At 38.6% G+C, this 26,336-nt stretch overlaps 1 protein-coding gene across 16 annotated transcripts in view; it reads right to left on the bottom strand.

The window, feature by feature from the left end:
- ERC1 (ELKS/RAB6-interacting/CAST family member 1) overlaps positions 1-26,336 on the bottom strand; it is a 524,562-nt gene that overhangs the window by 391,720 nt on the left and 106,506 nt on the right. For 9 of the 16 annotated variants that reach the window (XM_059683941.1, XM_059683945.1, XM_059683951.1 and 6 more), the window contains exons 4-7: positions 25,294-25,368; positions 8,925-9,080; positions 6,976-7,068; positions 3,757-3,924 (exon numbers count right to left, since the gene is read on the bottom strand). In XM_059683941.1, the coding sequence (XP_059539924.1) occupies positions 3,757-3,924; positions 6,976-7,068; positions 8,925-9,080; positions 25,294-25,368 (492 nt within the window). The remainder of the gene's footprint in view (positions 1-3,756; positions 3,925-6,975; positions 7,069-8,924; positions 9,081-25,293; positions 25,369-26,336) is intronic. The other 7 variants (XM_059683950.1, XM_059683955.1, XM_059683948.1 and 4 more) reach the window with 2 other exon arrangements.

Genomic DNA, 26,336 nt, shown 5'->3' with positions numbered 1-26,336 from the left:
TAGGTCAGATGGACCTAACTAATATTTACAAAACATTTCACATTTTCATATACACTTTTCTCAAGTGCACCTTGAACATTTTCAAAGATAGACCACATGTTAGGGCACAAAACAAGTCTATACAAATTCAAGAAAATTGATATAATACCAAGCATCTTCTCAGAACACAATGGAAAAAAGTTAGAAATCAACTACAATAAAAAAAATTCAAAAACACTCAAATACATGGAGGCTAAATAGCATGTTATTAAACAATGAATGGGTTACCAATGAGATCAAGCAAGAAATTAAAAACTTCCTGGAAACAAATGAAAATGAACACACAACCACGCAAAACCTATGGGACACGGGGAAAGCAGTGAGAGGGAAGTTTATAGCACTGCAGGTCTGCCTCAAGAAACAAGAAAAAGGACCAATAAACTCTCTAACCCTACAACTAAATGAATTAGGAAGAGAACAGAAAGAAAAGCCCAGAAGAAGTAGAAGGAAGGAAATAATAAAAATCAGAGTGGAAATAAATGACATAGAAAAAAAAAGGGCACAAAAGATGAATACATCCAAGAGCTTATTCTTTGAAAACATAAAATTGATGAACTCCTAGCCAGACTCAACAAAAAACAAAGAGAGAGGACCCAAATAAATAAAATCAGAAATGAAAGAGGCGATATAACAAACACCACAGAAATACAAAGGATTGCAAGCAAATACTATGAACAATTATATGCCAACAAACTGGACAACCTGGGTGAAATGGACAAATTCCTAGAAACATACAACCTTCCAAAAGTCAATCAGGAAAAATCAGAAAAACCTGAGTAGGCCAATAACAACTGATGAAATTGAAGCAGTAATTTAAAAACTTCCAGCAAACAAAAGTCTTGGACCAGTTGAATTTTAGCAAACATTCAAAGAAAAACTAATACTTGTCCTCCTCAAACTATTCCAAAAAGTTACGAGGAAGGAACACTTCCAGGCTCTTTTTAAGAAGCCAGCATTATGCTAATTCCAAAACCAGTTAAAGACACTACAAAGAAAGAAAATTACAAGCCAATTATCTCTGATGAACACAGATGCTAAAATCCTCAACAAAATATTAGCAAATAGAATCCATCAATATGTTAAAAAGATCAGACACCATGATCAAGTGGGATTTATTCTGGGGAGGCAAGGCTGGTACAATATTCGCAAATCAATAAATGCAATACATCACATAAACAAATTGAAAGATAAAAACCACATCATCATATCAATAGATACAGAAAAGGCATTCAAAAATCAGATCTTTTCTAATATCCCTTCTTTGCTTAATGAACTTTAAAATTAAAAAAAAACTCCTTGATACATGTTCTTTTTCATATGTGCTGAATTTAGTGATTTGAAAGTTAAAGTCTAGGGTAGCTGCAGAGAGAAAAATAAAATCAATATCAAATTTCAGAAATATATGAGAATTTTCAGAGTTGGTTCAAACTACCTATTATGGGCTCTAACATGAGAATGTTGCTTTGGAAAAAGTGACTCTTGTCAAGTGTCATCGAATTAACATAAGAAAAAAAAGTAAATACTAATAAGTAGGTATATTACATACATATAATCATCCCAAATTCAAAGGCAAGTTAGCTTATATAGTGTTACATTTTAAGATGAGACTGACACATTTGAGCAGTTGTCCCAGTAACTTATGAGGTAATCACTGAAATTCAGTTACTCCCATAATAGCTAAAAACAAATATAAAAACCATTCAAGAATGACCACAAATACAGTCTTTATTCTCTACGGTTCCAGAGACCAATCACAAGCCCATCTGTGTGAGACCTACTTAATAAGAACATTATTTAAGAGGGGTACAAAGAGAAGGATGGATTGCCGAGAGGAAAAAGTCATTTATTAGAATGTGACAAGCTTTTAAATGTTTGCATTATCATTAACCAACTGCCTGGTTCTGTTTCCCACCCTGCAGACTCCATTCAAAGCTATCAGAGGAGCAAAACTGGAAAGCAGGCTCATGTCTAAAACACTCACACCCTCTTCTGACCCTTTTGGAGTACTGCATGCACACCTGTTACTGAAGTAGAAAACGCTAATAAAACTATAAATTAATAACAATGCAAGTAACATTTTCTACATAATTTTATATTCAAAATTCCCTTAATAAACCTAAATGTAGCTTAATAAAAATGTGAAAGACCAAATCTTCTATATAAAATTTATGCCCATGAAAAGAAAACCAACTATGTTCTCTTAACATTTTAAAAGTTTATGTATTTGCTAATTTTTATGATAAAAATTACGGTAACATTACTTTGTGTGCCAGACACTGGGTATGAATAAACTAGTTCAATCCTAGCAACAACCTTATGAGGCAGGCATCACCTTACAAATAAGTAAAGTGAGGCACAATGAAGGTAAACAGCATGCCCAGGATCATGCACCTGGCTGGTAAGGCTAAATTCAAACTCAATTAACTGTGATGCTTACTAACTGTGAGACTTATTTATACCCAAAATATCCCTCTGAGTTAAAATGAAGTTGATATAATAAAATGAAACATAATTTAAGTAGAGAAAAAATTTAAGTTATAAGGAAAATAAGTCATCCAAATCTCTAATTTTCAACAAAGTCCCAAATGGTACAAAAATATTATATGAAATAGTTTTGGTCATTTTCACATTCCATCTCCCTTGAAGATTCTGATCTAGGTATCTGTGATATAGCTTTTATGCATTCTTTTTACTCCCCATTCCTTTTTTCCATCAAACTATGCCCTTATTTATCTATGATCTGGTTCTTTAAAAGAAAAGAAAAAATCTAGTCCATACTGTATGCTTTATTTTTCTTCTATAAAGCAGAACTACTTACCTATTCCTATCTAAATTACCTACTTCATTGAAATATTTCCAGTGCCTGGCTGGTGTGGCTCATATTTGAGTGTCAGCCTATGAACCAGGAGGTTATAGTTTGATTCCCAGTCAGGGCACATGCCCAGGCTGCAGGCTCAATCCCAAGTAGGGAGTGTGCAGGAGACAGCCTATCAGTGATTCTTTCTCATCAATGTTTCTATCTCTCTCTCTCCCTCTCCCTCTCCCTTCCTCTCTGAAATCAATAAAAATATATTTTTAAAAAGATATTTGAATTAAGACAGTAAATCCAAATAGCATTACCAATTTCTTCTCATTGCAAGCATGATATTCTCATCTGCCTAGAAATAGAGTATCCCTACTTGAAATCAGGGCTGACAGACTAATCTAAGATTTCTAAAAATACTAACAAACAGGATATGAAGGCACAGTGTCTAATGATCTGTAGTTCAAAAACAAGATCTATCTAGAACATCTGTAAATTCAGTTTGCCAATTTAAAGCTATTTATAATATAAAAAATTAAGAACACTTAATAATCCAAGCATGGGGTAACCAAACTCACTGCCATTCATGACCAGAAGATTCATCATGGTAAAGAACAAAACCTTCATTTAGATTTCTATTTTATAACTATGTTTTCATTTCACAATGCTAATTTAAAGTACACTTAGAGAAATCCAAAGTATTAAAAACATATAAACTGTACCAGTTTTAATTTGTTAGATCCAAAAACAAAATGGTTATATTTTAGTATAATAATTGATCATATTGCTAAAGAATCCATCATAACATTATGCTTATCTCCCAAATCTAAGCTATATAACAAAAAGAGCACAGGTAATATATATGAAAAGATGCCAAGGAATCAAGTCCCTGCAAATCCCAAAACCATTTTTACCTCTGTCTGCAGGATGGCAGCCCTTTGTTCCTTAGCAGTCAAGGACTCCTTCAGCACTTCAATGTGTTGCTTACTGTCCGAGAACTGGTTCGTAAGTGTTTCTAGCTTTGTCTGTAGAGCTAAGAGTTCTGTGTCCTTTCTGGAGAGCTCCTGCTTCACCTGACCAATCTATAGAAAAAAGCAAAATGCTGTAAGGAAAAAAGAAATAAAAAACCCACCTCTGATCTGGATCTTTGACAAATCTAAGTCACAAGATATGAAACTAAAAGCAGCATTAATCATTAATTTTATGAGAGAACATAATTCATCTCTTTGCATCATCCAATCTTAGATATTCACAAAGCTTATTTGACTAATAGGGAAATTTCCAGTTTTATTTATTGTGTCTCTTAAACATTTTTTTAAATCCCTTAGAAAAGGAATGAAAAGAGAAAAATTCCAATTCAATTAGAATACTATGACACATTAATAAGAATATGAACTACACTTTTTTCATTTCGTGAAGTCAGGCCTTTTCAGAACATAAATCAGAATTAGTGTAGATGTAATTCAGAAAGGAAAAAACACTTCCTAGTATTGCTATTTAAATTTAAAATCAAAAGCTGACTGTGCTATATTTTTTAAGATTTTTCTCATTCTCAAAAGTTTACATAAAATCTTTATCTTAAAATCCACTTTGTATTATAAGACATTATAAATGTGTGCTTTTAAATATTTATAATTTTGATGAGTTGGGAGTATTGACCTAAAAAAAGATTTCACCTACAAAATTATATTACCTGTAACATGCCATTCTAACTAAATGAAGATGACCTAAACAGAGAATGAATAACTCTTTCTGTAAGAATCTATATCATGTGTAATGTGACAGAGTAATTAATCCATAAATCAATAGGATTATATTTTCCTATAAATTTCTTTCATCTCAACTTAGAAATATTTATTTCTAACACCTCCTTTTTTAAATAGTCTTTTATTCTAAATGTAAGTCAAAGTAATAGAAATTAAATCTGCTTTTACATTATGTCTACTGCTTAGGAAGGTAACTGTGCACTGAAAGACAGATTAATTATTGGAAGTAGAAATATGGCAAGAGGTCAATAATTTCAGTATCACTGATGAAAGGAAAAGTACTTTTTATTTTTCTAAAGAAAATATACGTAAAATATTTTATTGTAATAACCTTAGATATAATGGGCAAATCTTTTCAGAACAATTTTCCATGAAGAAATATAAAATAAATTTTACTTTAATTAAAATTAGACTTTTTAAAAGCCCTAAGAATAAATTTCAAGAAGAAGACAAGCATTTTTCCCATATGCATGAACTCTCCATTTACAGATATAGTTATTCATTCAACAAATATTTGTGTACTTATTGCATGCAAAGTACTTGAGGAGACTAAGGACATCAGTGGAAGATAATTATAAATAGCATCTATTTTCATCCTGTAATATATAGGAGTTATCACATACTGGAATGGTACAGCCTTTCATGATATCCATTTACCAACAAACATCAAACATTAGTATTATCCTATCGCTAACATACAGAATGCACTAAAAACATATTTGCTGTATGAATGAATATTCAGAAGAAATGTTCAAAGTGTTATCACTTCCTCAGCTAAAGAACTATGGCTTAAAGATTACTCAAATTTCCAGCTAACTCTAATCATGTGATCAAAAATAAATATAAAATCTCAGTTTCCTATCATCTGCATTATGAATTTTCAAATAATGTTATATTGATCATAAAGACTGAGAAAATAAAGAAAATATTCTAAATAGAAAGCAGAGTTTAAAAGCACAAATTGTGTTTAAAAGTTAGGAGTACAAGCCTTGGTTTCCTAATCAGTAATAAGGAGAAAGTGAACCAGTGCCACTATGTTGTTTAGAGATTAAATAAAATAATGTATGGAAAGTGATTAGCTTGTTGTTTGAAACAAAAATAAATTACTTAATAGTAGTTGAGAAAAAAAGAGGGAAGTTATGGAGTATCTTCTCTAGACAATACATGGTTACCACAAACCAAATTAGACCCTTTCAGATAGAATGTTTCACTTCTCGCCCTGTACTAGAAAGTGGTCCATAAACAGCAAACATACCAAATTAGCATAAGGTTTTTTTTAATGCTGCATTCTAGTCTTATCCCACAATTGATTTCAGAGTAGTTTTTTCTGACACTTGTGTGACAAATGTGTGCACAGCCTAGTATAAGGTGGTACAGTGAAGAGCTTATCAGCACAGGTTCTGGAACCAGATTACTTATGTAAAAATCAAACTCTGACTCTTACTGGCTGTTTCCTAAGCACCACTCTGTTACCTCAGTGTCCTCATCTATAAATTGAGGTTGATAATATACCTATTTAATAGGTTATAAAATGCTTATAATAAGTGCTCAAGTGTTAGCTATTTTATTATATTTTGAAATGAATTTTAAGTTCTTTAAGAAAGAAAACTGAATTTGATTTAAAGACTTTAATTATCTAATTTACTAGGTAAGTCTAAATAACTCTAATCACTTTTTATACATCTTTTTTTATTTATTTTTTTATTTCCAATTAACATTTTATACTCAATTTTTAACATTTCACACATTGTTTCTGCTCAACCAATTTCAGGACTTGGTGAAAAAGTTGAGTGGTCGGCTGGGTAATAGGATAACACAAGGGAAGCCTTTTTTCCAAGGCTGGCATGTGAATAAAGTACCTATGCCGCCATCTTGCTTATACAGCTATTTTATAGAAAGGAACATTTTTTTGCAAAACCACCAAATGGAAACTTAAAGATGTCTACATATGAAGATAAAGCACTTTACTCAAGAATTTCAAATTCAAATAAATACTAGGTGATGGACCTAGAACATCTGTATATACCTAAGAAGAAAAAGAAACTACCATTTATGTAAACCAACAAGTCTCTAATAACAGGAAAGGAGTTGAGAATAAACAAGCTTTGAAGTACCATCCATACAGTGACAAAAGGAACAATAAAGAACCAGGTATAGGGCTTCCAGAACATGTGAGAGCTCACTGCACACAAGTGACATATGGTTCAAGCTGCTGAACAGGAGTTGGTTAAAGAGCAGAGCAGGCTGGTTAGTGCCAGTACTGGGCAAAGCTGCCAACCATAGGAAATGAAAAGTGTAAGCCACCCAGAAGCCAGAGCTAGCAGGGTCCCACTGTGGGATCACTGCACACAAGAGGGTAAATCTTACGGCAAAGACCTCAGCCTGAAGACCAGCCGCTCTCTTTTTCAGCTCCTCCCCTTGAGCCTCTTTCGAACTTAGTTCCTCCTTCAGTTGTTCTACCTGTCACGACATTATTATTCTTTTTTATTTATGTGTCAACTTGGATCTTATCTGCTTTTGAGCCAGAGCAGTAACTGGAAGTAACAATAACATATATTGGTAACCCAATCAAATCTGTTTCCCTAATTCCCTCTTCAAAGGACCCTAGATGGTTTCTCTATTTTCACAGACTTTTTAAAATTAACTGGGATGTGCTAATCAGCAAATGAGAACCAAACCTTATATTGCTGAATATTTTTTCTCAAATTCGGACAAAAAATGAAAACTAAAAGAAAGTTTGAATATGTGAATTTTAAGTTTCAAATTAACATGAAATTGGCAGTAGTCATGTCATTAACAACAGATTCTTAAAATAATAGTGGAATATTCTAGAGATTTATATGCCAGGTATGGGTACCACAGTAAGAAGTCAGAAACAGGAGGAATAGTTTTAATTGTCTCACTCCCTTACAATTTTCACTTCTGAGAAATTGGGGAATAATATAATTGGGATATGGCAGGAGGAAGGGGGATACTTATTTTCTAGGTAATCTATATGTATAAAAGGCTAAGTGACCAACCGTACCTCCATCCAACCATCCAACCAACCAGCCAGTACATATGATGCACAACATTGACTCACGCATGCATGATACATATAAAGCTCTCACTGGCGCCAATCGCACGCAACCAATTAGCTAGTACATATGACAGGCACTGGCAATCCTATCTAATAAAAGGTTAATGTGCAAATCGACCAAATGGCAGAATGACCGACTGCTATGATGTGCACTGACCACCAGGGGAAGGCGCTCAATACAGGAGCTACCCCCTGGTGGTCAGTGCACTCCCACAGGGGAGCACTGCTCAGCCAGAAGCTGGGCTCACGGCTGGTGAGCACAGCGGCTGTGGCGGGAGCCTCTCCTGCCTCCGCGGCAGCACTAAGGATGTTGGACTGCTGGCTTAGGCGCACTGCCCCATCCCCCCCTAAAGGGCTCCCAGACTGCAAGGGCACAGGCTGGGCTGAGGGATCCCCCCCCCCAAAGTGCACAAATTTCGTGCACCAGGCCTCTAGTTTAAAAACAAACATTTACTGCACAAATCTTTCTTTCAAATAATTTCCTTTCAATGTGCATGAATCCGTGCATGGGGCCACTAGTATTTTATAATTACAAGTATGATTTTTAATTAAACCACAACAAACCTGTAAACTGACAATTATAATAAACTAAATACTCCAATGTGCCTAAATAGTTTATAGAATCTAAATGGCTTTAGATCTAAGGAAGGAATATTGTGTGAATTTATAAGTATAGAGAGACATGTGATACTTATCTTACTTCACATATACCTGAAACACACATGGGAAAAAATAAACCTGATACAAATGATCTTCTCCAAGGGACAGAGCAAATGGTTTTTCTTTATGGAACTATATTTGAAGAAAAAACATGATTTTATTTCAGCCATATCTGGATGGGGGCTGGGGATATATTGGGTTCAGCTTCTTAGGGTTTTGACTTTTAAAATACTTCACAAGAGGCAGAGAACTAAATGCCTCACATAGTGAGAAAACCTCAACTGGATGTAATTCTACTAAATCATCTCAGCAATACTGATAGACATGAAATGTTAAACTATAATACTACATACTTTGCCTCATACAGGTAATTTTAAGTGAAAACTTGAAACAACTATAGAACATCTATAATTCTGAGTTTAATTCTGGGCAATTTCCACTTGAAAGAATTATTTTACAGGTATTCTTCCCTGAAGTTTGATAAAACAGTATGAAGTGCTACATCATCAGTAAGGGCGTAGGAATAAGCATCAATTCTCAACCCCCTTTTTAAAATTACGATATCTCATACCATTACCTTATTTTTCATGAATTTAGAATGACTCCGATAGACCTCCATTTGCTTCATTTCTTCCTCCCGTTCTTCAGTACTCAGAGCCCCATTTGATTTCAGCATCTGAATTTCCTCTTCCAAGTCTCGAAGCCCACGCTCCATAGAGGAAATTTTTGAATCCTGAGGACAATGGAAGATTTACACATTAAAGTAGTCATGAGAAATCAGAGAAGTCAAACAACCCAGTCTTAGAGGTGTTAAATTTAATTAAAATAAATATGCAAGGAAATTGCTATCTAGCAATTGATACCTTACTGCTAAAATATATCCTTATGGTAATTTGAATGGAAAGAGGAAAACTCATCTGTAATATGATTTTTCCTTTATCTCTTCCTCTCATCTGCACCCTTTCAATTAAAGTTAAGAGAATTAACTAAAGAAATGAAAAACTCGTTAAAGTTTTTTGTACTTTATGGTCAATAGATATGTAGTGAAAACTTTTGTAATGTTAACAATAAAACCTTTTCCAGATATAATATCTTATCCTATTACTTGTGACTCCTAAAGGGTTTATTTCTGCCCACAAAATAAGGGGGGCATGTGTAACAGGGTTTCAAAGATTTATACAATGATGTGTGTAACTATATTTATAACTAGAGGCCCGGTGCATGAAAATTCATGCACTGGAGGAGGAGTCCCTCACCCCAGCCTGCCCCCTCTCACAGTCCGGGAGGCAACCTAGCGATCAAAGGAAGGTGACACCCCATCACACCTCTGCTGCTGCCACTGCTGGCAGCGCAAGCCTTGGCCTGCCCTGGTTACCTGAGCCTCAGGTGGCCCTGAGTGGCTGGGCAGCCACCATCCGAGGCTTGTCTGCACCTTGGGCTGGCCCTGGGCAGCTGAGGGGACTGGGGGACTCCAGAGGCAGGCACGCGGAGCGTCTGGGCCCGCCTGGGGGCAGGCCCGGCCTTGCCACGTGCCTGCCACCCTGGTGGGGCTGAGGGGACTGAGCACCGCCATCTTGTGCCTGTGGGAGCCGCCATCTTTGAGGGCAGGGTAGTCAATTAGCATATTCGCTCCTTATTGGCTGTGGGAGCTGCCATCTTTGAGGGCGGGGAAGTCAATTAGCATATTCCCTCCTTACTGGCTGTGGGTGCCATCATCTTTGAGGGTGGGGCAGTCAATTAGCATATTCCCTCCTTATTGGCTGTGGGAGCTGCCATCTTTGAAGGCGGGGCAGTCAATTAGCATATTCCCTCCTTACTGGCTGTGGGCGCCATCATCTTTGAGGGTGGGGTAGTCAATTAGCATATTCCCTCCTTATTGGCTGTAGGCACCACCATCTTTGCAACAGCATGATGGTCAATTAGCATATTCCCTCTTTATTAGATAGGATTAGATAGGATAATTATGATTTTATAACATACCACCGCAGAAAAGCAAAGAGATAAATAATTACATTAACAGTTACAGTTGCCCTAGCCAACTTGGCTTAGTGGATAGAGCATCAGCCTGCGGACTGAGGGGTCCCAGGTTAGATTCTGGCCAAGGGCACATGCCTTGGTTGCGGGCTTGATCCCCAGTGGGGGGCATGCAGGAGGCAGCTGATCAGTGATTCTCTCTAAACATTGATGTTTCCATCTCTCTCTCCTTCTCCCTTACTCTCTGAAATCAATAAAGAAATATATTTTAAAAAAACAGTTACAGTTTCTCATACTCATAATCTTTTTCTTATACTGCTGCATACATATGAAATATTTCATAAAATTTTTTAAAAACCACTGTCTTTGTAAACCATGACCACCACAAATATCACCTCCTAGTAGAATATCATTCCATATTCAATGTCTTGGTTTTGTTTGTGACTGTATCTAGTGATTACTTTAAATGTCATTAATTACAGAAAGACCACTTTATATGTTGTCAATTACAGAAAAACTACACAAAACAGATATATTTATATCAATAGTTACATATGTTTATTCATCTAAGACAGGGGTGGGAAACCTCTTTCCTGTCAGGGGCCATTTGGATATTTATAACATTATTTGTGGGCCATACAAAACTATCAACTTAAAAATTAGCCTGCTATATTTGGTCAAGTATTTCATTAATTCACCCCAAATGCCTTTGCAGGGTCAGACCAAATAATTTCACAGGCTTTATGTAGTCTGTGGGCCAGACGTTCCCCATCACTGATCTAAGAAATAAAGATCTTAAAACATATCAATTAAGTGCAGGCTTTATTTTATTTGGGATTTTAGAGAAACCATCCTTTAGAAGGTAATTTTGAGAATGACTTCCTGTTACACTTTAGCTCAAGGATTGCTAGACTGACTCTCCTTGTTAGCATGTAGACAAAAGTTAAAGGATTTATCATGAGACAACTACTACTAGCTATTAGGTTCAGGGGAGTGGAGAAGCATGTATTCCTCTGTCTTACATTACATACCCTTTAAAATTATCACAACAAAAAAAATTTTTTTACAAATCTATTCAAATTAAACTTACATTTGATTCTAAATAAAATATATTAGTGAGTACAATCAGAGATATTCTAAACCTAAGCCAGGATTTTACTTATTTAAAATTATTGGACCTTAGGCTACTACTTCAATTGCACTATCTGAAAATTCACTTTTGAGATGACTATAAATCTTCCTGGAAATATTAGGATGTAGTACCTCAAGAATGACTAAAATACTAGGCATATGCATGTGATTAATCCACAAATGAAAGAAAGTGAAATGTGGTTCACCTCGGACATTAGCCTGGGTGGCAATGAAAGAAGGCCAGGGGAAGGAGGGCGTGTATTTCTAGCACTGTTGGTACTCCACACAAGGCAAATAGCCTTCAACTAAGAACTCCAGCTCTGCACATCATACAGACAGATTCCACCTCTACAAAACCCTACAAAAGGAGCTTGCCAAGGAACATTACCCATCTTCTCCCCTAATTCCAACACAGATAGGCAAATCAGCACCCACACTACCACATCATGCAGAATAAAAGCTTCTCCCTAGAAGGGACCACAATTGCAGCTCTGAAAGCCATGTGGCAGGCGCAGACTGCACAGAAAATGAACCTGCCTGGCTACTCTCTGAAATCAGGCCAGAAAATTAATGCACGATATGTTCAACTAGTTCCAGCACCAACTCAACTAGTACTCAGGCTGGGTTAATTCAAGGATAGTTCTTCCAATGAGGTTTCTTACTCCTAGAATCTATATATATATATATAAAAGCCTAAGCAACCGATCGACCGTTCGACTGGCTGACCGGTAGCTATGATGTGCAATGACCACCAGGGGGCAGACGCTTAACACAGGAGCTGCTGAGCTGCGGTGACTTGGCAGCTGCAGTTCTCCAGGGTGTGTCACCCAAGAACTGACCTCTTGCAATTCGGCATCCCTCGGGGGATATTGGAGGGCCAGTTTCGGCCAGATCCCCGCAGACCAGGCCAAGGGACTGAGCACCGGGCCTCTAGTATATAATAATTAAGTAAATAAATTCCTTATCATCTTACTGGTCTGTATTTCTCCAGCCCTAGGTCTTCCATCATTAACCAACGAATCCCACTAAGCCTACTGAAATCCTGTTCCTCATTAAATTTCCATTTCCTCAACTTTTTTTCAATTCCCAATTCCAAGAATACATGGTTTTCCCAAAGAATATAACTTTCCAGAACTCTCTCCAGCACCACAAAGGAGCAAGGAAAATGTGTGGGCACCCTAGTTTCTCAAAGCCATTCCCCTTTATCTAAAGCTCATATTTAAAGCTCCATTTCACACTACCTTCCTCACTGCAGCCATCCAGGGACTTCCCAGTCACTCCTGCCTTTTTTTTTTAAAATCTCTCTCAAGGATATGTTTTTATTGATTTTATTTTCTATTTCTTAAATCATCACCTGAGGATATTTTTCTATTGGTTTTTAGAGAGAGTGGAAGGGTAAGAGTAGGGGAAGACAGAGAGAGAAACATCAATGTGACAGAGACACATCAATTGGTTGCCTCCCACACGTGCCCCAACCGGGACCGGGACCAGTGATAGAGCCTTTAACTGCCTGCAACCGAGGTACATGACCTTGACTAGAATCGAATCCAAGACCCTTCAGTCGCTGGCTGACATTCTAACCACTGAGAAAACCTGGCTAGGGCTATTTTTATTTAGTTTAGAGAGGAAGGGAGAGAAAGAGAAACATCGATGTTAAAGAGGAACATCAATAAGTTGCCTCCCATACACACCCCAACTGGGAATCAAACCCACACCTTTTTGGTGTACAGGACAATGCTCCAACCAGCTGAGCAACCCAACCAGGGCCAATCCTGCTCATTTTAAGAAGCCTCTGACACCTGACATTGGCACCAATCTTCCCTTCAAATGCCTCTTGCCACCATCCTAGGATTTCGATGTCTGAATTCTTTGATGTCCTGGATTCCAATGAACTCATCCTCTAGTCCAGTCATTCTCAACCTTCTGGCCCTTTAAATACAGTTCCTCATGTTGTGACCCAACCATACAATTATTTTCGTTGCTACTTCATAACTGTAATGTTGCTACTGCTATGAATCGTAATGTAAATATCTGATATGCAGGATGGTCTTAGGCGACCCCTGTGAAAGGGTCATTCGACCGCCAAAGGGGTCGCAACCCATAGGTTGAGAACCGCTGCTCTAGTCCATTTTAGCTATCCAGTTTATAAGTACTACACTCTGGATCCTACCTACCCAGGACTCTCTTCCCAGGCCTATCACACCATGACTCTCATTATCTTCTGTTCTTCAACCTCACAGAGATCTCCACATCCCTAACTTTTACATTTTCTCCCAACCTGGCAGTCCATTCTAAATTCTCTTCCTTCCCATCCAGGCTACATTCCTGGACTCATCATCCAAATTACTCTTTCACCATCACTCACAATTTGCACACCAATAATATTGCTATATCTCTCCAGCAAAACTCTAACCCTAGGGCCACACAGTAATTCTTCCATGCCCCTCCACTGCTATAGGAAAAAAAAGAAAAAAAAATAGAGAAAAAGGGATGAAGAAGCATGAGAGGGATGAGTTGTAGAGAGGAAAAAGATCAAAGGAAAAAGGTAGGAGAAGGGAGGAGGAAAGGGGTAAGAGGGAGAAGAAAAAGAAGGGGGAGAAAGGAGAAGGAGGACAATTACATCACCTTGAAGATGATTGTTGGGTTCTTTGTCTATCAATTATCTTTCTTTCCCATTTTCCCCAAAGACTCTTCTAGATCTTCATAATTCTCTCTACCTCATGCCACACTCTCAGCAACTTAACTATTTCAGTTGTGATTTCAGCATAATGTCCAACTGAGTCACCAGAATCTCAGAATCTCCTGTCTTGAAGCAGAATGGCTAAAGATTAACGGGATTTAAAATAGATCCACTAACAATTAATACCATTATACTTCCCCAGTTTGTCAAAATGTAAGTAAAATAATTTTGTGAATGTAGTACATTCGTGCGTTTTAGTCTTAGGTTTTAACAGGGATCAGGAAATAACATGTATAAATAAACCCGTGGGAAATGTGAACATTCATTTAAACCTTTCTAAAGGTTCTTTACAAGATTATGTTCAGGACTACTAATTGTCTAACTATAAAAAATCCAGAATCTACTAATTTGGAATTGGTAAATCCTTTCCCCATTGAGAATAAAGATGTACACAATATAAACAAAGTTTTAAGAAGAAATCATACAAATTAAGAGAACACTTCTTATAACTGTATTTGAGAAGCATCTATTTATAGAAAACTATTTATGTACCAAAAACTAAATACTCTTTTCATATCAACAAATAATAAATGAAGGTCCACAATGCAAAATATAGTGTCAACATTTATTTAAAGGTATATAAATATGTATAAATATAGATATATAAACATATATAGGTATATAAACTATAGATAGATAGATAGATAGATAGATAGATAGATAGATAGATAGATAGACAGACAAACAGACAGACACTGAGTGGCCAGATTATTATGACCACCCCATCAGTACTTTGTTGAGCCACCTTTTGCCCCATCATATTTCGTTGGGCCACCTTTTAACTTCAATACTGCAGCGATTCTTCTGGGCATTGACGCCACAAGATGCTGAAAGGTGATGCGAGGAATCTGACACCATGCCTGATGAATAGCACTGTTCAGTTCTGTGAGATTTGATGGTTGTGGAACCAGCTGCCTGTTGGCTCTTTTAACTTCATCCCACAAATGCTCAATTGGATTGAGATCTGGTGATTGTGGGGGCCACCTAAGCAAGGTAAAGTCTCCCTCATGTTCCTGAAACCACTCCTGCACAATACGAGCACCATGGCATGGCGCACTGTCTTGATGGAAGAAGCCATCTCCATTGGGATACGCCATCAACATGATAGGATGAACTTAATCAGCAACAATACTTAGGTATGTTGTGCTATTCAGACGTTGATCCACACGGATTAAAGGGCCCAAATCATGCCAGGAAACATGCCCCAAACCATAACACTGCCCCCACCAGCTTGAAGTGTTGTATTCATGCATGTGGGGTGCATGCTTTCATGCTGTTTCCGCCAAATTCTCACTCTGCCATCTGCATGATGCAACTGGAAATGTGATTCATGGGACCACATGACTTTTTTCCAATGCTCAACTGTCCAATCCTTGTGTTCCAGCGCAAATTGGAGACGTTTTATCTTGGTAACTGCAGACAGCAAAGGTGTTCGAACAGGCCTTCGGCTGTTTTGCTGATACTCGCTCCATGGCTCCGAGCACCAATGATCATCCCATGTTCAAAGGCTGTTAAATCGTGTTGTTTACCCATATCTTCAGGAAAAAACCACTTCTACTGTCGTGATAAACAACCTGCTTCCCTATTTATAATGGTCTGGCCCTCTAGCAACTTCAGTGTGAAATTATTGGTAATTTGCCTACAAATGTCAGGTGGTCATAATAATCTGGCCACTCAGTGTATATCTATATCTATATCTATATCTATCTATCTATCTATCTATCTATCTATCTATCTATATATATGATTTCAGAGAGGAAGGGAAAGGGAGAGAGAGATAGGAATACCAATGATGAGAGAGAATCATCCATGAGTTGCCTCCTGCATGCCCCCTACCGGGGATCGAGTCTGCAACGTGGGCATGTGCCCTGACTGGGAATAGAACCATGACCTCCTGGTTCATAGGTCAATGCTCAGCCACTGAGCCATACCAGCCAGTGTCAAACTTTTTAAGAGATATGAAAAAGTTAGAGAAAGAGAGAAAATTACCCTATCCATAGAAATCTTTTAGCTTTATTATAAAATAACATGTTAATAAAAATAATAATAGCAGCAGCAGCTTACAGTAACTGAATGTTTACTATGAGCCAGTTCCTCTTCAAAATGTTTCACTCTTTGAACTAATTAAACCTCAAAATAACCTACAGGATGGGTACTATTTCTATCACCATCCTATACAATAGCAGTAATATGCAAATGGACCGCCATGCCATTGCACAAGATGGCCGGTAGGGGAGGGTAGTTGGGGGGGACCAGGCCTGCAGGGGAGGGCAATTGGAGGCGATCAGGCCGGCAGAGGAGCAGTTAGGCGTTAATCAGGCTGGCAGGCAGAAGCGGTTAAGGGCAATCGGGCAGGCAGGCAGGCAAGTGGTTGGGAGCCAGCAGTCCCGGATTGTGAAAGGGTGCAGGCTGGGCTGAGGGACACACACCCCCAGGGCACACATTTCGTGCACTGGGCCTCTAGTTTATTAATAAAGAAATTGAAGTATAGAGAGGTTCTGTAACTTGCTCTGTGTCACACAGTCAAGGAAAGCCAGATTTTGAGTCCAGGGAATTTATCTCAGAAGGCAAGCTCTTCATTGCCAACTGCCATACCATACAGCCTAAAGATTTCAACCTACTGTTAATTTAAAGCAGAGGTTTTCAAAGTATGGCCACGAAACCTTGAGGGTGTCCTCCAGACCCTTTCAGTAAGTCTGCATAGTCAAAACTATCTTCTTAATAATACTATCACTTTACTTGCTTTTTCTGTTGTGTAAACATTTTTAATCAAGGTATAAAAGCAATGGTGGGCAAAATTGCAAGTGCCTTAGGACAAAGGGCAGTAGCACCAAACCACAGTAGTCATTGTATTCTTCAGTGTCAGGCACTCACAGAAAAAAAAAAAAAGAAAATTTTAAAGACTGCTTAATTTAATGTCTTGTTACTTTATTACTTTCAATAAATCTCAAGCTTTGAGCACATAGCATTTTAATATTCTGTGTGATAAAATGGGAAGAAACAAGGCAGGTACTTCTGCTGTAAGAAGTATTGTGACTATCCCCAGGAACAGTATTTGTGTGCTTCTTTGAATTCCAAGCTGAATGAGCAACTAATTTTCATAGAAAACTATTTTTATTAGAAAGAACAACAGATAAACTATGGTTATTCAGACTTGATATTTAGCAGACATTTTCTAGAAATGAAGGAAATGAACCTGTCATTTTAAGAGTATAAAGGGGTCCTGAGATCAAAGGTTTGAGAATAGCTGACTGAAAGAAATTCTGGACAACCCCTTTGGTCCAATTTGAGTTATGTGCTGTAACTAAAAGGAACTGAAACTGAAGTTCTTTTAAAGTGTCATTTTCACTAAGTGTCATTATTTCTTTTCAATTTACAAAATGAGTAAAATATTATTACACTAGAGGCCCGGTGCACAAAAATTCGTGCATTGGGGGGGAGAAGGTCCCTCAGCCTGGCCTGCATCCTCTCGCAGCCCAGAGCCCTTGGGAGCTGTCCACCTGCCAGCTTAGGACCGCTGCCCGGGGGATCAGGCCTAAGTTGGCAGCCAGACATCTCTCTGGCAGCCCAGGAACACTCGGACATCCTTAGCATTGCCGAGGAAGCAGGAGAGGCTCCCGCCACTGCTGCTGCGCTCACAGCCATTAGCCCGGGATGTGGCTGAACAGAGTTCCCCCTGTGGGAGCGCACTGACCACCAGGGGCAGCTCCGGTGTTGAGCATCTGCCCCCTGGTGGTCAGTGCACGTCATAGTGACCAGTCATACCTGGTCGTTCCACCATTGGGGTCAATTTGCATATTACCCTTTTATTATATAGGATACCATTTTTTATTTTTTTTTATTTTTTTCTAATCTTTATCATTGAAAGTATTACATATGTCCCCTTTTTCCCCCCATTGACCTCTTATAGCCCACCACCGCCCCCTGCCCCAGGCCTTCACCATCCTATTGTCTGTGTCCATGGGTTATGCATACATGCATACAAGTTCTTAGGTACTGTACTTTTTTTTTTATTTATTGCTTAAAGTATTACAAAGGGTATTACATATGTGTCCATTTTATCCCCCCGCCCTAGACAGTCCCCTAGCCTCCCCTATCCCCCAGTGTCTTATGTCCATTGGTTATGCTTATATGCATGCATACAAGTCCTTTAGTTGATCTCTTACCCCCCTACCTCCTGCCCCCCAACCCTCCCCGGCCTTCCCGCTGCAGTTTGACAATCTGTTTGAGGCAGCTCTGCTTCTGTATCTATTATTGTTCAAAAGTTTATAATGGTCTCTATTATCCATGAATGAGTGAGATCATGTGGTATTTTTCCTTCATTGACTGGCTTATTTCACTTAGCATAATGCTCTCCAGTTCCATCCATGACGTTGCAAATGGTAAGAGTTCCTTCCTTTTTACAGCAGCATAGTATTCCATCGTGTAGATGTACCACAGTTTTCTAATCCATTCATCTACTGATGGGCACTTAGGTTGTTTCCAGATCTTAGCTATGGTGAATTGTGCTGCTATGAACATAGGGGTGCATATATCCTTTCTGATTGGTGTTTCTGGTTTCTTGGGATATATTCCTAGAAGTGGGATCACAGGGTCAAATGGGAGTTCCATTTTCAGTTTTTTAAGGAAACTCCATACTGTCTTCCATAGTGGCTGCACCAGTCTGCATTCCCACCAGCACTGCACAAGTGTTCCTTTCTCTCCACATCCTATCCAGCACTTGTCGTTTGTTGATTTGTTAATGATAGCCAGTCTGACAGGTGTGAGATGGTACCTCATTGTTGTTTTGATTTACATCTCTCAGATGATTAGCGACTTTGAGCATGTTTTCATATGTCTCTTGGCTTTCTGAATGTCCTCTTTTGAAAGGTGTCTATCTAGGTCCTTTGCCCATTTTTTGATTGGATCGTTTATCTTCCTTTTGTTAAGTTGTATGAGTTCCCTAAAAATTTTGGAGATTAGGCCCTTATCAGATATGACATTGGCAAATATGTTTTCCCACACAGTGGGTTTTCTCGTTGTTTTGTTGATGGTTTCTTTTGCTGTGCAGAAGCTTTTTATTTTGATGTGGTCCCATTTGTTCATTTTTTCTTTAGTTTCAATTGCGCTAGGAGCTGTATCAGTGAAGAAATTGCTTCGGCATATGTCTGAGATTTTGTGGCCTTTGGATTCTTCTAGTATTTTTATGGTTTCCTATCATACATTTAAGTCCTTTATCCATTTTGAGTTTATTTTTGTGTATGGTGTAAGTTGGTCGTCTAGTTTCATTTTCTTGCATATATCTGTCCAATTTTCCCAACACCATTTATTGAAGAGACTATCTTGGCTCCATTGTATGTTCTGGCCTCCTTTGTCAAATATTAATTGAGCGTATTGGTTAGGGCCGATTTCTGGGCTCTCTATTCTATTCCATTGATCTATATGCCTATTCTTGTGCCAGTACCAGGCAGTTTTGAGAACAGTGGCTTTGTAATACAACTTGATATCTGGGATTGAGATCCCACCTACTTTGTTCTTTTTCAGGATTGCTGCAGCAATTCGGGGTCTTTTTTATTCGAGATGAATTTTTGGAGAGTTCGTTCTAGATCTCTGAAGTATGCCGTTGGTATTTTAATGGGAAGTGCGTTGAATTTATAGATTGCTTTGGGTAGTATGGACATTTTAATTATGTTGATTCTACCAATCCATGAACACGGTATGTTCTTCCATCTGTTTATGTCTTCCTCTATCTCTTTTTTCAACGTCCTGTAGTTTTCTGAGTAGAGGTCTTTTACCTCTTTAGTTAAGTTTATTCCTAGGTAGCTTAATTTTTTTGGTGCAATGGTAAACGGGATTGTTTTTATAATCTCTCTTTCTGAAAGTTCACTATTGGTGTATAGAAATGCCTCAGATTTCTTGGGGTTAATTTTGTATCCTGCTACATTGCCAAATTCATGTATTAAGTCTAGTAGCTTTTTGATGGAGTCTCTAGGGTTTTGTATGTATAATATCATGTCGTCTGCAAATAAGGACAGTTTTACTTCCTCTTTTCCAATTTGGATGCCTTTTATTTCTTCTTCTTGCCGAATTGCAATGGCTAACACTTCCAGTACTATGTTGAACAGGAGTGGAGAGAGTGGGCATCCCTGTCTTGTTCCTGTTCTTAGGGGAAATGGTGTTAGTTTTTGTCCATTGAGTATGATGTTGGCTGTGGGCCTGTCATATATGGCTTTTATTATGTTGAGGTATGATCCTTCTACTCCCACCTTGCTGAGAGTTTTTATCAAAAATGGCTGTTGGATTTTGTCAAATGCTTTTTCTGCATCAATGGATATGACCATGTGGTTTTTTTCTTTCAATTTGTTTATGTGATGTATCATGTTTATTGATATGCTGATATTGTACCATCCTTGCATCCCTGGGATAAATCCTACTTGGTCATGGTGTATGATCTTTCTGATGTACTGCTGGATCCGATTTGCTAAGATTTTGTTGAGGGTTTTGGCATCTATGTTCATGAGGGATATTGGCCTGTAATTCTCTTTCATTGTGTTGTCTTTGCCTGGTTTTGGTATTAGGGTGATGCTGGCTTCATAGAATGAGCTTGGAAGTGTTCCTTCCTCTTGAATTTTTTGTAGTAGTCTGAGGAGGATAGGTTTTAGTTCTTCCTTGAATGTTTGGTAAAACTCCCCTGTGAAGCCGTCTGGTCCTGGGCTTTTGTTTTCTGGAAGCTTTTTGATGACTGCTTCAATTTCTTCCATAGTTATTGGCCGGTTGAGATTTTTAGATTCCTCCTGATTGAGTTTTGGAATGTTGTATTTTTCTAGGAATTTGTCCATTTCCTCCATGTTGTCTAGTTTGTTGGAGTAGAGCTGTCCATAGTATTTTTTAACAATCATTTGTATTTCTGTGGGGTCTGTTGTTATTTCGCCTCTATCGTTTCTGATTTTGTTTATTTGGGTCCTCTCTCTTAGCTTCTTGGTGAGTCTGGCTAAGGGTTTGTCAATCTTGTTTATCCTTTCAAAGAACCAGCTCTTGGTTTCATTGATTTTCTGTATTGTTTTTTTGGTCTCTATGTCATTTATTTCTGCTCTCATCTTTATTATCTCCTTCCTTCTGCTCACTCTGGGGTTTTCTTGTTGCTCTCTTTCTAAATCTTTGAGTTGTAGAGTTACATGATTTACTACCATTTTTTCTTGTTTTTTGAGATAGGCCTGTAGAGCTATAAAGTTCCCTCTCAGGACTGCTTTCATTGTGTCCCATAGGTTTTGGATTGTTGTGTTGTCATTGTCATTAGTTTCCAGGATGTTTTGAATTTCTTCTTTGATTTCATTGGTAACCCAATCAATATTTAATAGCATGCTATTCAGCTTCCAGGTGTTTGAGTATTTTGGTTTGTTTTTATTGTAGTTTATTTCTAATATTATACCATCGTAGTCTGCGAAGACGCTTTTTATGATTTCAATCTTCTTGAATTTGGGGATACTTTGCTTGTGACCCAATATATGGTCTATTTTTGAATATGTGTTATGAGCACTTGAGTAGAATGTATATTCCGTGGCATTGGGGTGAAGTGTTCTGAAGATGTCTATGAAGTCCATCTGATCTAGTGAGTCATTTAGGATTGCTGTATCTTTGCTGGTTGTTTGTCTATAGGACTTATCCAGTGCTGTCAGTGGTGTATTAAAGTCCCCTACTATGATTGTATTGTTGTCGATCTCTCCTTTCATATCTTCCAGGAGTTTTTTTATGAATTCGGGTGCTCCTGCATTGGGTGCATATATGTTTACCAGGGTTATATCTTCTTGTTGTATTGATCCCTTTAGTATTATGAAGTGGCCTTCCTTATATCTTGTTATGGCCTTCACTTTGAGGTCTATTTTGTCCGATATAAGTATTGCTACCCCAGCTTTCTTTTCCTTTCCATTTGCCTGAAAGATATTTTTCCATCCTTTCACTTTCAGTCTGTGTGAGTCCCTTCTAATGAGGTGGGTTTCTTGTAGACAGCAGATGTATGGGTCATGTTTTTTTATCCATTCAGCCACTCGATGTCTTTTGTTTGGAGCATTTAGTCCGTTTACGTTTAAAGTTATTACTGAAAGGTACTTGTTTGTAGCCATTTCTTTTTTTGTGTGGCTGTTTTCTTTCTGAGCTTTTTATTTCTTATTTTTATACCAGTCCCTTTAGCATTCCTTGCATTGCTGGCTTGGTGGTGATAAACTCCCTTAGCCTTATTTTGCCTCTGAAGCTTCTTATTTCCCCTTCCATTTTGAATGATAGCCTTGCTGGATAGAGTATTCTTGGATTCAGTCCTTTGCTTTGCATCACTTTGTAAATTTCTGTCCATTCTTTTCTGGCCTGATGTGTTTCTGTTGAGAAATCATTTGACAATCTAATGGGAGATCCCTTGTATGTAACTTTCCGTCTCTCTCTTGCAGCCTGTAAGATTCTCTCTTTGTCCTGAACATTTGCCATGGTAATTATGATGTGTCTTGGTGTGGGTCTTTTCGGGTTCACCTTGTTTGGGACTCTCTGGGCTTGTGTGACTTCTTTCTTCCCCACCTCAGGGAAGTTTTCTGATATTATTTCTTCTAATAGGTTTTCTAATCCTTGTTCATCCTTCTGTTGTTCTGGTACCCCTATTATTCGTATGTTGTTTCGTTTCATGTTGTCCCAAAGGTCCCTTAGGCTCTCCTCCTGTCTTTTAATTTTTTTCTCCAATTGCAGTACATTTTGGGTGTTTTGCTTCCTTGTCTTCTAATTCACTAATTCGGTCCTCCGCTTCTCCTAGTCTACTGTTGATACTTTCAATGGAGTTTTTCATTGCAGCTATATCACTCTTCATTTCTTCTTGGGTCTTACTTAAGTTGTTGATTTTTTCATCTGTTTCTTCTAGCTTCTTCCATATGTTATCGATTTTTTTCATCTGTTTCTTCTTGCTTCTTGCAGAGGTTGTCGATTTTTTCCTCCATCCGGTTTATGCACTCTAGGACCCTTATTCTGAATTCTTTTTCTGTCATGTTGCATGCCTCTGTATTACTTAGCTGCTTTTCTGGAGAGTCCTCCTTCTCTTTCCTTTGGGGGATTCTTTGTCTACCCATGTTTGATCTCACTGACATATCTAGACGTTGAGTCGTTCAGTGGTTGCTCCCTTGGTGGCAGTGACTCCTTGGTCTGTGGTTGCTCTTCGGGCGGTTGCGGTAGCAGCTGCTCTTCAGTTGGTAGCAGCTCCTCTGGTGGGTGCTGTTCACAGCTGTGGTGGCTCTTCTGGCTGGTGGGGTGAGGTTTCACGTACAGCTGCTGTTCCTCAGCAGAGTGTGTGGTGCTCAGGAGGTTGCTATTGCTTGGATCTGCTGCGTTGATTTAAAGGCACAAAATACAACACAACAAGGCACCACGTACCAGGCACTATACACAAATATATTCATGATATTAATAACCCCAAATAAAGGTGACCACCCGAATTAAGAGAATTAGGGGATAAGGAAGAAGGAAGAGAAAAAGATAAAAGAAAAAAAAGAAAAGAAAAGAAGGGACCAAAAAAAGGGAGTGCAAAAATGAAATTGGGAAAAAGGAGGGGGGAAAATAAAAGCGAGAAAAGAAAAGAAAAAAAAAAAAGAGCGAAAAGAGAGAATGAAGTGGAAGAGGGGAAGAGACTTTTTATATGAGGAGAATACTCCTATAGAACAGCCACTAATCCCAACAAATTCCAGCAACAGCTCCCTGGAGATGAATGCCAACTAGAAACAACCAATAATATAACGATGAGAATAGAATGGAGAACACTAATCCCAAAATAAAATAAAGAGAAAATAAAATGGCACTTTAAAAAATGGTAAAATGGTAGCAGTAATAATACTGGTTAAAAATAAGAAGGTAGTAATTAAAAGGGTAAAATCAGGTGATGGAAAAAGAAGAAAAAAAAGAAAAAAGAAAAAAAAAGAAGCAGGAAAAAAAAGAAAAAAAAATTGGTTTCTTAGTTAAAAGGTGAAAAAAGAAAAAAAAATTGCAGTAGTGAAGGTCCTTCAGTTCTTCTATTCTTCAGTGTGGCTCGCCTTAGACCTGCCAGGTATTCAGGAAAGTGTTGAGTTTCCCTGCGATACACTGTTCCTCTGTGTTGTAAACCACAGTCCTTATTTTAAAGCAGGCTGCATTTGTTTCCCAGACTGCCTTATTTTGTGTTTAGCAAAGAGTCAGTTTGTGGGTCAGCCTCTGGGTGGCAGTGTTCTGGGGTTGGCCTCTGAGGCTATAGGGCCTCTCTGTCCAGTGGAAGTTCACTGCCCAGAGCTGGCTGTGTAATAGTTAGTTACCAGCGCTGTGTTGTTGCTGGGATTGAAAATCCCTCTATAGGCCAGACCCTGTTAACTCCCAGGGACTGATCAGGTTATTTTAATCCTTGATCTTGTTCAGGGTGGAATCTGGGTGTGGCTGTGCTCCTTGCCTGGGGGCTGGGGGGAGGAGTCTCACTCTCTGGAGAGAATGGCTGCCCCAGTCCTGGGCTCAGGGGTGTCTCAGCACTCAATTCGCTGCCACCTCTCCCGGCCCCCCTTCTCTCCTCAGTCTCTCCCCAGATTCCACTCCTCAGCACCCTCTCCCTCACTTCAGCACAGGTGAGTGTCTGTATCCGAAATGTCCCATGAACAGGATTCAGTGAAAACAAACAAACAAACAAACGCCGGCTGCGGAAACGGGGAAGGCTTGGTTTCTGTAAGCTTCTCTTACCGGGACTGCATGGTCTGGTTAGCTCTTCAGGCTGTCCCCTTTAGGCTCAGTCCTCCGTGATCACAGAACCCAGCTCTCAATTCCCCCGGCGGCGCCAGGAATCCCGCGGTTCTCCTTTCCTTCGTCAGGGGCTGTGCCTGTCCCAAGGGACGCGGCTGTCTGCCACACGGTCTCCCTCCGACTCTCTGGGCTCAGAGGTCTGGCAAACTTTCCTGCCCAAATCCCTGGTTTTTTTACCTTTCCAGGGGAGTTCTGCTCTTCCCGGCTGCAAACCGTCTCACCAGCTGAGCAATATTACCCTTTTATTATATAGGATACCATTTTTTAAAACTCATACATAACAGTGTGTGATCCCTTACATGTGTAAAATAACTCATAAGATTATTAGATTCTTACTTACCTTCATTTCAATAACAGTTTGCAGAGCTTTTGTCTTGGCAGAATCAGGGGCATTCTCAAATCTCCGATGCATCTCCTATATAAGAGAAACAAAAGAAGAGTAAGTGGGGGGAGAAAGAGTAACTGTGTACAAAAGGTGGTCCTCCCAGGCGTGTAAAATACCCTGATCCTTCTCTATTTCCTGACCTTTCTCTGTGAAACAGGTAACCCACAGACTGTATACAGGCTAAAAAAGCATAGGAGGGTTCCAATCTCTGAACACCCAGTTACTTAAAATTAGTCTCACAGACCCCAGCTACTACAACCGCTGAAACTACAACACATCCCCTACATGACTCTAAGACAAAATCAGAACTCCAAATGATCCAAAAAGGGGATTCGAAATATTCCCTATTTAAAAGGAGAAATAAAAGCAGTCACAATCAATCTACATTGCATAAGCACTAGTGTTGATAACATGCTTTCCATAAGATCCACCCCCCAGAGTAGCAACCACCTGGCTACCAATGATGAAAATCTCTCTCCAGTGGGGCTACAAATAGAAAGAAAAAGATAAGACTGCTGAACAAGTTTCATAAGTAGTTCATGTTTAGAAAATATCAGGAAAACATGGCTATTTTTTAATCCAAATTTTAGTGAGTTCAGATTCTGGAAGGAAGGAAGTGATGGTAGTAATATCACAATTAGGGTCTCCAAGGATTACCCACCCTGAAGTAACCAGAACACCTCAAAATATTTTGTCATATTTTGAGAATGTCTCTGAGTTTGTCAGTACTTCCAAAGTATTCTGGGACAGACTCTAGTGTTCCCCAAAGAATACCCAGATGAATACTTTCCAACTGAGAGTGCTTAGCCATAATAAAAAGAAATGTATACTTTAATTATACCTTTCACCTAATTTATTCATTCTTGCCTGAACAGGAAGAATGGTTTGAGAGAAACAGAAAACAGAAATGCAAACTTCATTGAGCTATCTATTGCTGAAAGAGTAGTCGTAATTAAATGACAGAAGTTCTAAATTATGAACAGTCAACAGTTGAAATA

Source organism: Myotis daubentonii, chromosome 2, assembly GCF_963259705.1.
Source record: "Myotis daubentonii chromosome 2, mMyoDau2.1, whole genome shotgun sequence".
In the NCBI taxonomy this organism is placed as follows: Eukaryota; Metazoa; Chordata; class Mammalia; order Chiroptera; family Vespertilionidae; genus Myotis; species Myotis daubentonii.
This window is presented reverse-complemented; position numbering and strand designations above follow the sequence as displayed.